General features: G+C 43.8%; 1 protein-coding gene across 5 annotated transcripts in view; it reads right to left on the bottom strand.

Annotated features, from left to right (window-relative positions):
* Window positions 1-11,952, bottom strand: part of ADGRB3 (adhesion G protein-coupled receptor B3) — a 450,119-nt gene extending 438,167 nt beyond the window's left edge. For 2 of the 5 annotated variants that reach the window (XM_081856755.1, XM_081856757.1), the window contains exons 1-2: window positions 10,701-11,946; window positions 7,271-8,039 (exon numbers count right to left, since the gene is read on the bottom strand). In XM_081856755.1, the coding sequence (XP_081712881.1) occupies window positions 7,271-8,024 (754 nt within the window). In that variant the 5' untranslated portion in view covers window positions 8,025-8,039; window positions 10,701-11,946. Of the gene's footprint in view, window positions 1-7,270; window positions 8,040-10,700 lie in introns of all 5 variants that reach the window. The other 3 variants (XM_081856759.1, XM_081856756.1, XM_081856758.1) reach the window with 3 other exon arrangements.
* Window positions 11,953-16,230: the final 4,278 nt, after the last annotated feature.

Raw genomic sequence — 16,230 nt, 5'->3', positions numbered from 1 at the left:
AGCAGCTGGGAGATTTCCTGGGAGCTGCAGGAAAGAAGGAAGTGCCTAATATTGCCCCTCACCTTCTAATTACGGTATATGTCTTCTAGCAGCAGAACACCGCCAATGGAATCTTTCTTTCTTTCCTTCCACTAAATTAACTTTGAAATTGATAAGGATATAAATGACATTTTAAACAATACAAGAGATATCCCATCTGAAGGTTTGGAGGAAGGGGGTGATGAATGCTAAACAAGCATTTGATTCAGAGTCAAGTGCATCTGTTGCTTATGTAAACACAGCAGAAACAACACTCAACATATGGAGAAAAAAACACATCCAGTCCAGCTTCAAAGTACAACCATATGCAGTGATGAAAACAGAGCCCTAACATGGGGCATGGGGAAATTGTTGTTCTTGGACTGCAGCTCCCATAATCCCCGAACATTGACTTTACTAGCTGGGGCTGATGGGAGTTGGAGTCCAACAGAGCTTTTCCTGCAAAAAGCTTGGGGAACAGAGAGCTTCTAAGTGCAGGCTGGTGCCTGGAAAGAGCAGAGCAATGGGTAAGTGTGGATAAGCCCTCGGAGAATGAGCTAGTCTTTCATTTCCCACTTCTGCATGTGCTGTTTCAAATGCAAGATTCCCCTACTGCCAACTCCTTCCCCATGACTGCCCTTCTCTTACTTACGGAGAGCTGTGCTCAGAGTAGGCCTGTGAACATATGCACAAAACAGACTGAATGATGCCTTAACAAGTTTATTGTGGCATAAGCTTTTGTGAGCTAAAGTCCACTTCTCTAGATTCGCTTGGATGCTCTGTAAAAGTGAAGTACTGAAGGGGATTAGAGGATTTCGTTGAATAAACGAAACACATGGCATAGAGCTAGACCTTATTCATGACCCAAGAGAATTTGCTTTTGGAGGGTTGGTTATCTTACAATATCTACAGTTTTGTTCTGACCCTGATGCTAACCATGAAAAAAAAAAGACTCAGTCAATGTGCCTCAGTTACTGTGTGTCAACTATTAAAGTTAATGTACTGGCATACCTAAGAACATTGACTCTTAGGGTAATACAATGCAGCTCCAATCTATCAAAACTATGATGGTGTTCAGCCAGTAGCATGAGCCAAAACAGGGCAGATCCAGGTAGCAGCATTCAAAACTTTGTTCCCTCGAGCCCTCTCCTGAAAAGTACCACAAGCTATGAGATCCCTGGGGATGGAATATTAATTTCCCTCCCATTGGAGTCAGTGGGAGAGGAGGGGAGGAATGTATAAAGGAAGAAGAAAGTGACCCACCTCCCAACTTTCTGCCATAGTCATAGCTCTGTGCCATGGCTTGTAGTGCTAACTCCACCATACGATCTCCCATCATAATTTGCATTAAAGCACAAATAAATTAACATTTCCCCCCCAATATAGAGTTACAACATGGAGTTACTCTTCAGTGAAGAGTATCCAGCTGTTTATATAGAATTAACTATGTTTGTTTCAGTCATGCTTTTTAACCCAATCCTTAAGAGGGAAACTATCTCACAATTAATGCCAGTTGAGTCTGCATGCATGCCCAAGGGCTTCAAAGTATCAAACCCTCAGGGTTATTAGTTATGTCCTGGAATACACAACATGTTACAGAATTGCAAGAGGAATGGGAGAACTTTTGGCATCAACTTGCTTAGCTCTATTGTGCAGTGCAATATATTTTGGAAACCAATTTGAGGTTTGTTTGCTTTTACAATCAATATAAGTATATAAATTTTGTGAAGTAAATAAAAAAGTTGAAACTGCTATTAATTTATTGTTTTTACTGATGCTTTAGTGATGTTGTCATGTGTGGTTTTTATATTTGTTATTATTCTTTCTGTTCTATTGTACTTTACTATATTTTTATTGCATTTGTTGACCTGAGAACATTTGTTGCAAAAGCAGGAAACAAATTCAACAAATAATGAACAGATAAACTATAATGTCATTATCAACCAAATAATAACAAGATAAATACAGAACATAAATTACAATAGTGCATTATTCAGCATAATACTCTTAAATATTGCCATCGACAGGCCTTCCAGTTGGAATGTAGTCATGAAAGCTGAAAATAAAAAAAAAATTGTAACTATCCTTTAAACTAGTTTTTCATAGTAGCAAACAGATCTCTTTGTTTGCACAAGTATCCATTTGCTGTGTACCCTAAGTCAATTGAAATGTGTTCAAAGCAGCTACCATTTCAAATGCAGAGCTCCTTTTATGTTGGTGATATTAAACAACTTTAACAGAATAAAGCTAGAATTGGATTTGTTTACATAATGATGCTGTAGTCAGCATCAAATTTTAAAATAGAAGCTAATATAAAATTAGTCCTATAGGGTGCCTAAGAGTCGCTGCCCAGCAGTCGCCACACTGCAAAAGTTTCCTGGCCTTTGCAAAACCTACCATATTTTTCTGTGTATAAGATGATATTTTTTCCTTAGAAATAATAGGCAAAAATTCCGGGTTGTCTTATACATGGATAGTAGAGGTGGGACGGGCGACTGGTGGCAGCAGGCAGCAGGAGATTGGCAGCAGCGATTGGGCGTGTGATTGGTTGCTACGGCAAGGCCTGCTGACGATTGGCTGCGGCTACAGCAATTGGACTTTGATTTATGGCAGTGGCGAGGCATGCGTGCAATCGGCTGTGGTTGTGTCAAGTGTGCAGGTGGGCTTGGGCGGCGAACGTGCAGACAATTAGTGGCAACGGTGATGCATGCCATTTTCACTGGCGGGCAGGCTGTAGAGCGATTGGCGGTGGTGACCCCCCCCCCCCAAGAAAGCTCAATAACTCTGGGCAATTTCCCCAAAAATTTAGTTGTGGTCCCCCAAAATAGGGGGGAAATATGGTATATACCATTTACAAATCCGGGAAAGAACATAGTATGGCTTCTAGCACCAGACCTGAAGTATATTGGGTCTATTCAGCTTCTATTTCAACCAGCCATGAATAACCATTTCTACTATTTTCAATAGAAATAACTAGTATATTGCATCGGTAAGGCATGTCTGTTCAACAATGGGGTCTCAAATTTCAGCAGCACCCTGTGTAACACCAAAATTTGGCACCCCTATGCCTCTTGTTTCCCATCTATCGCATAGTTGCAGTGTCCTGAGGTTCCACGCCCTGTGTAACCAAACTGGTCTCGCTCCCCTAAATCCGTCTCTGTGTTCAACGTGCTGAATTGCAATCTGGATTCTTATCACCAGCACATAATAGAAACAAACCTGAAACCTGTTTATTACACAGAAAGATTTGCAGCTTTCAAACTAATTTTGGGGGGGACCAAAATTAGTCAGAGTTTTACTAATATATGGTATTTACATGCTGCATGAATTTGTTAAACATATTGTTGATTTACTAATCTGAAATGTAAAGTGGATATTTTTTTAAAAAGAGAGATTAATTATGGCCTCAGTTAGCATATCAACTGAACCAAACCATAGTTTAGAGTGTTTGGGCTCCTGGAGAGTACAGTAGATGTTCACCACTGCCCCCCCCCCCCGTCATTTTGCTGCTGAGCTGCACCAAACTGTGCTTTGGCTTAGCATGTTGTCTGAACCCAGATTCAAGGTTTATCTCTCTTCGGACAAATCACAAGCTGCAACCATGGTTTCGCCTTTGCACAACACACTAGGCCAAACCCCAGTTTAGTGTAGTGCAGCAGGAAAACAACCATGGAGGACAAAAATGACCACAACCTCTGATCTGGGAGCTCACACATTTGCTTGTTCATGCTAAGCCATTGTTTGGCTTAACATTAGATGCAAATGAGAGCTATGTTTGTTTATTTCTGCTTTTATTGCTGTTTCTTATCTGCTTTTAATCTTGTTGAAGAAACAGATGTGACATAATTTTGGAAAATAAACTAAATTAACTACACACACACACACACACACACACACACACACACACGTAGACTTAACCTTAAGGCAATGATTTTACTTCTTTGAAATGTTTATTTTCTATTGTAGAGTTCTCAAATTCCTTTGAACTCTTAAAAACAGAGTACGGAGCTAGACACCTTTTTCACAAGAAGTTGAATTTGATAGTTGATAAAATACAGTCAGCTTTAATGTATTAAAGTTTCACTGATAAACTTGAATAACACTGAAGTATGAAAATGTATTTTGCATCAAGATCTAACACCATATAAAAGAAAACCTATCCCCTACAGTGAAAGAGATAGAAATAATATTTTATGTTCTAGAAAAGAACATGAAATCTTTATTTTTATGTTAATATTATATGTTTGCTAATGTCATGAGAATATTATTAATGACAGGAGTCAGTGCAAATAAAATATAAGTGAAATTTAAAGTGAAATACATTCTCTGCATGGTCCATGACTTTCATGTTTTAAAACACGCTAATAAAATTCAGTTTTCACTTACTGTCCCTGTCTATTCTGCTTGGTACATTACCACAAGCACTGAGTCACAATTTCCGCCTACATTTAAAAAAAAAAATTAGGTAGAAACATGTATTTGGCAAATATAATTATCACCCACACATGTCTTCATTTCCTAAGTATCCCGTGGCTTAACTGGAATGGATGTTGAGAGAAGCACGTACAACAAGAGGAATGGCATCTCTTTTGCAATTAAAATTTAATTGCTCCCCAAATACAGCAGCTGAGAAACGACACTATAAATGCTCTTGCTGCATGGCCTCTGCATTCAGTGAATAACTGCTCCATCCAAAGCTCTGTGGGAATCATAAGCCCCAATTTGCCAAAGTGTGCTAGCTGTCAGACTAGCCTAGAACATTCAGGTCTGACTTCCTCTGGTATATGAGCATCTAGGTTGCCAGATGCTCCACTTTGAAGGAAGCTCCCCTTTGCCTTGCTCCTAAATATGACAGCTTGATAGATTATCATGGGTGCACATACTGTGTCCCATAGGATAGGTGTCAGAAACATCACGTTTAACTCTGTGGAATTCTTAGCAATAAAACACAAGGAGGTGAGAAAGCAATACTCTATACTTAGCAGCCTCTTCTACACTATGGAATTCCAAACAGTACTGCACCCCAGTGTTTGTGCCTTTTTCTGGGGAAACCACTAAGACCAGCATTTGTGGGAACTTCTATTGTGTGCCAGCAAAGGATCTGGGCACTGGCATTAGTCATATTATCCCATCAATCCCAGGACTATCTTGATGCATCCATCACAAACACAACCAGCAAGCTCTGTAAATCCATCCACCTACCCTCCTTCAATTGTGTTAACAGCAAACTGCCCCACAGCTGCTGCTCTTCTACAAAGCTGGTCATTGGGGACTTGGGCGGGTGGAGGGAAGAAATGCTTGCCCCACCCCCCACCCCCTTGCCAGCAGGAATGGGTTAAAGCCCACAACAGCTCCCAATAACAATTACAGCCTTCAAATGCTAATGGGTTCCCATGTCTCTCAGACACTTTATTCGGTTTAATTGTCTTAATAGTCAGCTTCAAGCATCACTATTTTTTTGGGGGGGGGATTTCTTCTTCTAAGGGACATTAATTAGTTTTAAATGATGTTAAATACCATCCCTGCCGTTACAAGGGCTTCTATGGGATCTTTACAAGGAACAAGCAGTTGAGTAATTTAAAATCACTTTGTCGTCTTTATCCCCAGCTGCAGACTGAATATGGAGAAACACTGACCTGAAGGAAATCAACTGCAAGCCTTGCTCCCTTACTACTTTACCCTGCCACCCCTTTCCCCGATCTCCTCCCTGCAACCTTCATCCTCCTTTAGCTTAAAGGGAGTTGAGCTGCTCTCCCCCTGCCCCCATCCCTTAGGAGTATCCTTGGCAGCTCAGCAGTTTGAGCAGCTTCAGCTTTTCTTCTCCCACACCACTCAGCCTTGGCTGCCCTTAAAGAAAATCCTCACAGAACAACGTGTCAATTTTGCATTCCTTCACAAAGGCAACTTCTATTAGGGAGACTGGGAGCTTGGCTCTGCCTCCCCATAGACAGAGAGCTTTGTGACCATGTAGGAACCAGGGAGAGAGAAAACATTTCCTGCATTAAAATGCAACCTTCTCCAGCACAGGGACTACGTTAGGGAATGTCAGCCTATCTAACTAGATCATTTTGAATTTTAATCACACACATCAAGTGTTTTCTGTATTTATAGCTTAGTTCAATGACGTTTCTACATTTGGTTGCCTCCATTCACATCATTCTCTGTAGCTTTCCGACCCTGATGCTTGTTTCCTTAAGATTTTACTACATCCACATTCTCTCCCTTTTTTTGCACCTGTCCATGATCAGCCACGGTACAAAGGCATGCAGAAAGAAGTTATTGACAGCACAATCCTATACTCAAAAGTTAAGTCCCATTGAGTTCAATGGGGCTTACTCCTGTGTAAGTGTGTATACAATTGTAGCCTGAATGAATTTCTAAGTGGCTCTTAGAAATGTATTGATAATAGTCTCAAGATCTGTCATAGGTCAGCCAGCTATTTCTTTAAATGGTTGCTTCTTCTTAACATAGCTTGCTGCTTAGTTATTTAATTAAAATGCAATATCCAAATCATTCATATTTCTTTTTGAGACTATGGCATCTTCTGGAACGTCTCTTGATAAGATGTTTTGTTTTTGTTTTTGTTTTTGTTTTAAGTAGCAGTTGGCCTCCTTGTGGACTTCTCTATATACCAGGAAGAGAACATGATGGGTGTCTCCAGTTTGTGTGCTTCCTAAAGTATGATCTTACAAATCATTATTGAAGCTCCATAATGGATGCTCCCTTATTTCAGAATACCTTGAAACAGATCTCACAAGGTGCCTTATGATTATCCCCCACCCTTGGCCTCTGGGATTCTGGCCAACCTGGATCTTTGGAACTTTATTCAGGTAACCCATATGCCTTTGGAAATATCTTCCTTGCAAAGCCAAAGCAACAGGATCACAGGTGAATAAGCATATGGTAGCTGGGTGGTTGCAGTGAGAAGAAAGATAATAACTTGGCTTCCCAACCTGTCACAATTATTCTTAGCAGGTCTGAAAACAAAACCAGAAGTCCTCAATAAAATATGAGCACTCTTTAATGGAAATAATAATAAAAACCCTGCACTTTTCTATCAGATTAAATAAGAAAAATTAAATCCTCCCTCTTGGAAGGAATCCAGAGGATGACTGTCTGTGGACCTTCAGATATCCTTTCATGCAGGCAGCTGGTGTGGAGTGCAACTTTGACAGACATATATATATATATCAGTTGAATCAAAAACAAGAAAGGGCTGTAGGACAGCTGAGCCTTCTTGAAGAGCACCTACCTTCCTTCGGTGGTCGCTTGGCTTCCCTGGTGATATTGCAGACCTGGGTGGTTTGCAGCTCCTGTGTGAGGCAGCCTTCCGTCTGCTCATTAAGGGGCAGCACTACATTATTGAGCAACACCAGGGAGTGGTCATCTCCCCCCCATTCTCCCAAGTGCTGAGGGCAGGTGCATTTTGTATACATGATCCCACAGGACTCTGTTCTCCCATTCTCAGATTTCAAGCAGCTCTCCAGCCAAGTGCATAATACGTGACAACCAAACTGGCTTGGGCTCACCTTGTTCAACACCAAAAATTCAAAGAAAGACTTTTGATCATCTTCCTTTTTGTATAATCCTATGAAATCGAAGGGGTAAACCCGGCGAATCTGAATGAAATTCTTATCGTACTGCAGAAATACAAAAGCATTCTTGGAATCACAGAGTTGCATTATAGAATGGTTATTCTTTAAGAGATCCTTAATTTTCTCATGGGAAAAATGATCGAACTGATAAGCCAACAGTGAAAAGTTAGAGCAGCTGAAGTCCTTTTTGGAAAATTTCAGGTAAATACTATATTTGGTTGGATCTGGGTTTTCCAGCGTCCAAGTGCAGTTTGTAAAGTTTTTGGGAAACATTTCGCTTACAGAATACGATCCATAAATGACCCCCTTCACCAGCGTTGAACACCAGAAGTCTTGGGCAGCATTAAATCCAAACATAACCAGTAGATAGGTGGAAAATATATAAATCAGCAAATTACGAACAGCCTTCATCCTATGTCATTTGGCCTGTAGGAAAGGAGAGGAAAGAAAAATGCAGGTCGGATGCTTCATGCAATGAAAATTAAACTCCTTCCAAAATTTCAGCCAGCTGTTTTCAATATTTCAGTTAGAATGTGTGTATATTTTTCCTCTAAAGGAGGACTTCTTCGCCTTCTTTTTTATTTTTCTTTTAAAAAGAGAATTATAATACAAGGAAATTTTGGGTGCTGTGTGAACAGTGCCACCATGTGGCCAGTTTAGCTGTCAAATTCTCCATATCCAAATTTTCAAAAATAACATTTGCTACATTATTAATTGGAATGCCTCCTCCTGCTTAAAACATATACAGTTTGGCAGCACATGACTCTCAACCCCAAATTAGGGTTCAATGGTTTTTATCTGATAGCTCACAAGAGGAACAGTAATTGACTTTTAAGCTAAGGAGCCTTTCTATATAACATTTTCATATACTGCCAGAGGAGGGGGATTGGGAGCAGCTGTTGTTACACAATGTATTTTCTATTATGTTTTAGAAATAATTGTGGTGAAGTAGAGTCATGATTTTTAAAATGCACAAATTATTATTTGTTACAGATGGGGTACTATCTCCCATATGGCTGCATGCCATTGCGGTAGCATCCTGGTTATATTAAGATTTCATTTAAAAAGGAAACTTGGGAGGACATATCAAGATTGAGAAACACTGAAATATTGGAAGTGTTATCTTCAAAGGGAATATAGCAGGTTAGACAGCAATAACTTTTTGCTAGCTATCAGCAGAACTAAAATTTAGAATTCTGAATGCTACAATTTCTGTGTGATATACCCTCTTAGTATACACAAAGTCGATCTATAATATTTCACCCAAGATGGAGCTAGGCAGCATTTCTGTGCTAGAACTTCCCTCTGAAGCAGACCTGGATTATATGTCCTGGTTGTTCCTTGCCCTCTGTTGCTAACAGTTGTGTTTTCAAAATGTGTTGGTTAATGAAATCTACTGTCACCATTTCTCCTTACCAGCACCCTTTCCAAATATAGTAGTTATATTAGTCCTCTACCTGCAATCTTTACTTGCTCTTCTCTAATACAGGTGTAACTAAAGGAAGTGAGTCTTGGGTACATTTACCCACCTACGGAATAAATGCCATATAGCCCATTTTCAGTATTAATATTTATGAAGTTGTCTAGCCCTTAACAATTCTAGTTCTCTTTGTAAGTGGTAGCTGATAAAAGTGACATTGAGGTCATGTTTTTAGTTGGCAACACTAACCTCTTCCATTGTTTGTCTGGAGGCAAACATAAAGAGTTACTGAGTTTTTGATACAGTCTCCCCTCTCTCTAGCTTTTTCATCTCTCCGAATGACCAGGCATCTCCCACCCCCAATTGCGTAATGCTGAACAAATCGGAGGATTCAGTTCCCTCAAAGAGATTTTGTGCTTCCTAGATTATAAATTGCGGGCTCTGAACACTGAGAAAAGAAAAACAGCAGTGACCCTCTTTAAATGTGTAGTTTTAAAGGGAGAGAGGTTTCGGGAGGGGTAGAGGTATAGTTGTGGAAATTCCCTTCCCCCCCCCCCATTACACAAACCATTAGATTTTTTCTCTTTGCTGAACATCAGAAGCAAATGGCTTCTTTGCAAAACACACACACAACCACAATCACAGACTTGATGGGCCATTTCAAGGCTGCGAAGTGAACTTGCTATGGATAAACACTGCAAATAACCATCTACTCTTTAGAAATGTTGCTGGAGCACTTTACAGGCATTGCAGTTGTGCGCAGCATTGTTCAGGAGGGTCTAGGCATTGAAAGACAATTTAGCAGTAGAGCACTAAATTAGGAATTCCATCAGTGTGAGAAGAGCTGCCTCAAAATCTGAAGGGAATGTATTTGGTTTAAGATAATAAATGTCTGAGGAGGGTATGGGTGTGGGGGGGGGGCGCGCGGGGGAACAGCCAGGTAAGATTTTTAAAATACTATGGTCTGCAGTGCTAGGCTGCTTCCTATAAAGAAAAGACAGCATTTTGGCTTTCGCCCTCCTTCCTTTATTTCTGAACAGGAAAGAGGCGATCCTCTGTCAACTACACAGGGCTCTCTTTTGGGTAGACTGGAGAGGAGAGGATTTTGGGTGACGATGCAGCAAATGCCAACGACGAGAAGTTCATCTTCTAAGCAGGAGGCTCCGATGGGGGTTTTTTTGGAGGTGAAGGGTGATATCTACTTTAGGGGAGGGGGAAAACAAAACTGTCCCCCAAAGATCTAAGACTGCTCGTCGAAATCTTTCCCACCGAAAAGCATCCTCGTCTTTTCCCACCCTCCTCGCTGACACTGTAGTTTAATCGAACCTAGACGGCGCCATCACTCCACGGATCTGCTCCGCCACGGAAGACCCACACACAGACTTCCCTTAAACTTCCTATTAACCTCAGGATCCCCCTCTTCCTTGCGAGAAAATCACCCCGATCGTGCGCTAGACCTCCTTGGGTCGAGCGGGAGGGCAGCCAATGCCTTGCCCAGGCGCCGAGGAGACTTGGCCAACTTTTTTCCAGGGGCGAGGAGGGAGGACTTGCGCGGAGGGGTCCCGCCAGGTGGTGCGTCGCGTCTCTCTCCCCCCCCCGCCCCCCCGGCTCCTGTCTCTCCTTCAGCCCCGAGCTCCCTCTCCTCCCCTCTCCCGCCCCAGCCTTACCTTCCACTCCGAAAGCAGGCAGGCTATTTCTCTAAGAAGACCCCACCGCCACAGGCACACGTCCCAAAAGCAGGCATGGAGAGGTTCCCCTTCGGGCGGAAGCGCCGTTGCCCATTTTCCTCAGCGCGCATTCAAAAAACCAAAAGCCGAAGAAGAAGAAGAAGAAGAAGAAGAGGAGGGCTGCTGAGGGGGAGGGAGAGAAGGGGAAGGGAAGGGAGGGAGGGAAGAAAAAAACCCCGCAGCAGAGAGAGGGGGAGGGAGGCTCAGCACGGCCAAAGGATGGCTTCCCTCAGATCCACCAAATCCAACCACATATAAAAAGAAGGGGGAGGGCAGCCACAGCCCCCGACCAGAGACTGCAGGAAAGAAGGGCGGGGGGCGGGCGGGGGGCAATGGACTTGGCTGGAAAGCAGAGGTTTTCTTGTGTTGTTTCACTTGGGAATAAAGTGTCTCAACCCAACAGACCCGGCGAAGGAGATGAGCCCAGAAAGCAAACTCCAAGAGATCCGGCTGCCCTATTGCAGATTTGTTGGCGGGCTTTGGCTCTGGGCGGTTGTTGTCAGGCGGCTTGGTCTCGTTCTCTTTTCGCCGCCTTCCTCCTCCTCCTCTTCTTCTTCTTCTTCTTCTTCCTCCTCCTCTCCCTCCCTCCGGCTCTCAAGTACCTGAGGGAAGGACAGCGGCTGAGGTGGAGAGGTGGATGGGGATGGCTGTACAATCTCTCCCTCGCAAGCTAGAGCCTCGGCCGAGGATGTCGAAGAGCTTCTTGGAGCGCGGAGGGGAGAGGAAGGAGTCCGCGAGAGAGCGAAGGGAAGGCGGCGAAGCTCGGCGGGAGCGCGGGAAGAGCGAGCCACGGTGAGTGTGGGTCTGTGTGTGTGTGTGTGTGTGTGGCGTGCGCGCGCGCCCCTCTCTCTGTGAAGGAAAGAGACTGGAGATGTGTGTGAGCTCCAGTGTGCGCGTGTGCGCTTTCCCCCCTCACCCGTCTGTGTGTGTGTGTGTGAGGAAATGAGCGCGCGCGCGCTACTCCCTCGCGCTGTCTCCCGTGGCGAGTGCGGCGGTCCGCGCGCGTTGGTGGCTCCACCACCTCGCTCCTTTCCCTCGCTCCCTCCCACCCTTCCTTTCCCTCCGCCGACCGACAGCTCAGGCTCTGGGAGCGCAAGCACCGCGCGCTCCGCTCGACGTCCTCTCCGCGCCTTTCTCCGCCGTGTGCGCGTGCGCGAGGCAGGCTTCCCTCTCGGCTCCGGCAAGTGGGCCCGGCGCGGCGGTGTGATTTCGCACGTCACAGCTACTCAACCCCAAGCACGTCTCCCCCCCCTCCCCTCCCCTCCCCACAACAAGCCGGTCTTTTTCTGCGTCTGGGAGGTTTTTCCAGCTTCAGTTCCCACACGGCTGTGGCTGGCTGCGAGCGAAACTCGGAGGCTGGGGAAGAGAAGGGGGCGCGCGCGGGAGAGAAGAGCGAGAGCGCAGCCTTTGATTTCTCTCTCTCTCTCTCTCTCCGTCCTCTCCCCCCCCCTCCACCACCCGCCGCCTCCCTCCTTTCGCTCTTTGCTCCTAAAGCGTAAAGCCCTCTGTCGCAGCCCCAAGAGCTGTCAGTTCGCCACCGCGATGCAGATTTAAATGATCTGGCGCTCCGAGGGAAAACATCGCAGCTCTCAAAGTGCCGCCTTCCACTGTTGGGAACAATAGCAATTTCTTCCGCGAGGCTGCAATTAACACCTTGTTTGTTCTTTGCCCAAAATCTAGGGGGCTCTTGCTTAGGATTGTGGCAGCATTTTCATGGCTGGAGAGAGAGAGAGAGAGACTCAATCAGTCTGCAAATAGCAAGTGATAGTGACTCCGGAAGGCTGAGATTTCTGCTTCTTGCCCCACTCTCTCGTTTTTTCCTAAGTTATCGTCTGTGGGAAGGGCGGGTGCATTTGAAGAGAGGGAATTGTTCCACTGATTTCTTGCCTGTCTTGTTCGCGGCGACAGGAATTCGCCTGCTTTAATTTCTTTGTCACGATAGGGGGACGCCTGATGGCGTAAATATGTGATCAGTTGTTGTTCTTGTTGCTGTTGTATTTTTTAACATCTTTTATTTTTCGCGCTGGGACATGTTTAAGACTGATGGCAGAAAACTGAATGGCCATGGAAAGTAAGATTAGCCCGTCCGGAATAATTTCTGGAAAAAGGAACGCAACTGAATGACAATAAGCATGAATAGTTTTTTTTTTAAATATATAAAAAACACACACCAATGCATCAGAACTGCACTGCAGAAGAAAGGAAAGGCAGGTCAGCTGGTGTAACTGAGCCCTGGGGTTTGTCAGTAGGGCTCAAGGAACCCAGAGGAACGCCACAAATATGTGCATGCTGTGGGGGTGTCTGTGGAACTGAGGAAAGAAGGAAAACTGCAATGAGTGGAGTTGCAAGGCACAAATATGAAGGACTGGTCTAATAGGGAGGAATGTGCATCAAGATGCAGTGTTGGTCTCCAGAGTCCAATGGCAGTCCAAGCCTGAATTATAGCCTCTGAAATGGAAACAATTTGAAAAGCAAAATGACAGCAGAATCACAGTGTCCAGAAAAAGGGTGGCTTGTGGGATGATATTGTCTAGGTGAGAATGATGGCATGGAATGATACTGTCCAGATTAAAGTGTCAGTGTAATGGCAGAGCAGATTGGTAGTAGAACGGGCATGGAGAGCAAGCTGACAGTAAAATGACAGTGTCCAGAGCACAGAGGTATAGCAGTGCCCAGCGTGACACAACAAATTGGGTATTTCCAAAGTGAAACGACGTTAGGCAGGCTCGGGCACCAGTATGGCCGGGAATGGGCAGTTCTCAAAATGGAATGACATTGGAACAGGAGAGGATTAGTGAGGCCAATGGAGGTAGAGTACAGCTGTTGAATAGAGAATGTTGAGGGGGGATAAGCCGGAATAATAAGCAGCTTTTGTGGAGTCAGTGCAGTCACTCAGAAGCAGCTTTGGGAAATGGGTGAACAGTGGCAAGGAGCACATTGTGGTGAGTTGAATGAGAAAGTGGACATCACTGGCAGTACCGTAGGTGGGTTAAGTGGCAAAAGGGAGAATGCGAAGAATAATATTAATGCCAAGGGACCAGATGGAAATGAAATTAGGATGTTGAATTGAAATCATGATGCTGAGCAATGGCTGAATTGTACCGGGCAGATGGAAGGGGTGCGGGAAGGAGTCTAAAGTCAGAGCAAACATCACACAAGATGACACTGAGGAGGACTCTAGGAATGGAAAAGATAAGTCTGCATTGGAGTGGTAAGTATGGCAATGAGGAGGCAAAGAGAGTATTGGGAATGAATTGTAGACAATGTGGTGGCTATGTAGAACCATTTTGATGGTTAGTTTGGACTAGGGAAGAAATGCATGAACTCAGTCTTGGAGAACTTTGATGGGAGATGATTGAATGACAAAGTGTGTGGGATGGAATGATAAAACAGTGAGGAATTGCTGGACAGACCCATAATGGAATACAGTAATAGAAGTGTGATGGCACAAGTAGATTGATAAGGTTGAGTATCTGAAGGAGAAGACGAAGTAGTTTGGCTACTGGTTGTGTGGCCCAAGTAACTTGATTTTGTTGGACGAAGTAAAGGACAAGTTCATGGAAGAATGGGTGTGTGTATAAATGTGGGTGGGTTTATGCACACCCACTCAAGAATGAGGCAGAGTTGGTAGATATCCTTCACATAATGAAGTTACAAGCAGGCATAGCTGTCAATGGAAGTTGTGACAGGCAGTGGTGGAAAAACCGTAACAATGACTATTGAGTCTTTCACAGGAAAGCAGGCTGTGTGGAGCACATAAGAAATACATCCTGAGAGAATTACTGTGCCCATCCTTCTGTGAGTAAGTGTGTGATGCACAAAGCAATATATGGGTGCGAATTCTGCCAAGAACAACACATTCTGTTATCACTTCAGTCAAAGCTGCAGAACACTGACAGACCAAAACAAAGCACATAAGTAAGAACAAAATCTAAAATGGAATTCATTAATTTTATTAGTTATATTTTTATCCATCCCTTGCTCCAGGATCTTGGTGATCTTCTTCTTCTCTGGCAATCACTCGTAGCCGAGTAAGATTGTCTTCCATAAACATGGTTTTAACAAGGAGTTAGTAAGTGACTGTGGAGGCCAATTCTCGACCCACACATCCTTCCACAGTGGGGACATTGGTTTCCTGCTGGGAGTTGATCACAGTGTGGATTTGCCAAGCGTGCCTTCCTCTTAGCACATTTCTCCCTTGTGTCCTGAGTTCAAGTGTCTTCAAAGCCCATGACACCTTTGGTAAAGGCTGTTGTCCAATTGGAGTGCTCACAGGCAAGTGTTTCCCAATTGTCAGTGTTTATACTGCATTTTAAAAAATTTGCCTTGAGACAGTCTTTAAACCTCTTTTGTTGACCACCAGCATTACGCTTCCTATTTCTAAGTTTGGAATGAAGTAGTTGCTTTGGAAGACGATCAGGCATCTGCACAACATGACCAGTCCAACGAAGTTGATGTTGAAGAATCATTGCTTCAACCCTGGTAATCTTGGATCTCAGGATAGAGCATTTGTGGTCTCCCCACCTTTTAACCTTCCAACAATCCTGCAAGGTAGGTGAGGTTGAGGGCATCTACTGAGCTTCACGGCTGAATAAAAGTTTGAGCCCAATCTCCTTGGTTAGTGCTCAACATTATTTCCATACTCTGATCCCAGAGTATGGTATGAAGGCACATGTCATGGGCCAGCACCTTGCTGAAGTTTTTCTGAATCTCTGGATCTGATCCATGTGTGTATAAGAAACCATCTGGGTAACACGTGTATGCCACCTTGGGTTCCATGGTGGAAGGAAGGCAGGATATCAATGCATAAGAAAAACAAAAACAGCATTACTTAACCACAGCAGAAGACCAAATGCAAACTCACATGAAGTGAGAGGATCTTTCTGAGGCCTGCTCATAACTATTGCATTAGGAACAGTAGTGTGATACCACACACACAAAAAAAAAATATTCTCAATATTCCACAATTATTATATGCTGGACGTTATACTTCTCCTTTGGGAGTTGGCATTGCACTGTGGTTTCTGCCATTATATCATGGACATTTCACTTGTCATGCCATTCATTGGCCATGGCCGACCTTTCTTTCTCCTTCAGCCTTCTAACCTTCCCTCCTCCACATGTTTCACCTTCCCATTTCTACTTTGAATAGCTCCCTAGGTCTACTGTTGCTCTCTTAAAGTTATTTCCCCTTTCTCTGCATCATTTTTGAAGCATGTATTTTAAAAGCCAGTTCACACTTGTCATTTGCTTTCTATTTCTTATTTGCTTTCAATGATCATGCAGATGTATCCATTACTAGAAATGGGCATTCGGCCATCTATAATTTGTTTAGAATCTCCCTGTTTACATCCTTGCATTCAGTTTATTTCAGGCTGGATATTGTTAGGCAAACAATGAAGCAAAGTTTGGGTAGGAGGGCAGGGTTGGGTGGGGAGAACAGTATGTAAATCTCTTGAAATTTAACAGC

This window comes from Podarcis erhardii (assembly GCF_964252035.2).
Source record: "Podarcis erhardii genome assembly, chromosome: 3".
NCBI classification, from domain to species: Eukaryota; Metazoa; Chordata; class Lepidosauria; order Squamata; family Lacertidae; genus Podarcis; species Podarcis erhardii.
The sequence above is the reverse complement of the archived record's forward strand: the minus strand, read 5'-3'. Positions and strand labels throughout refer to the sequence as shown.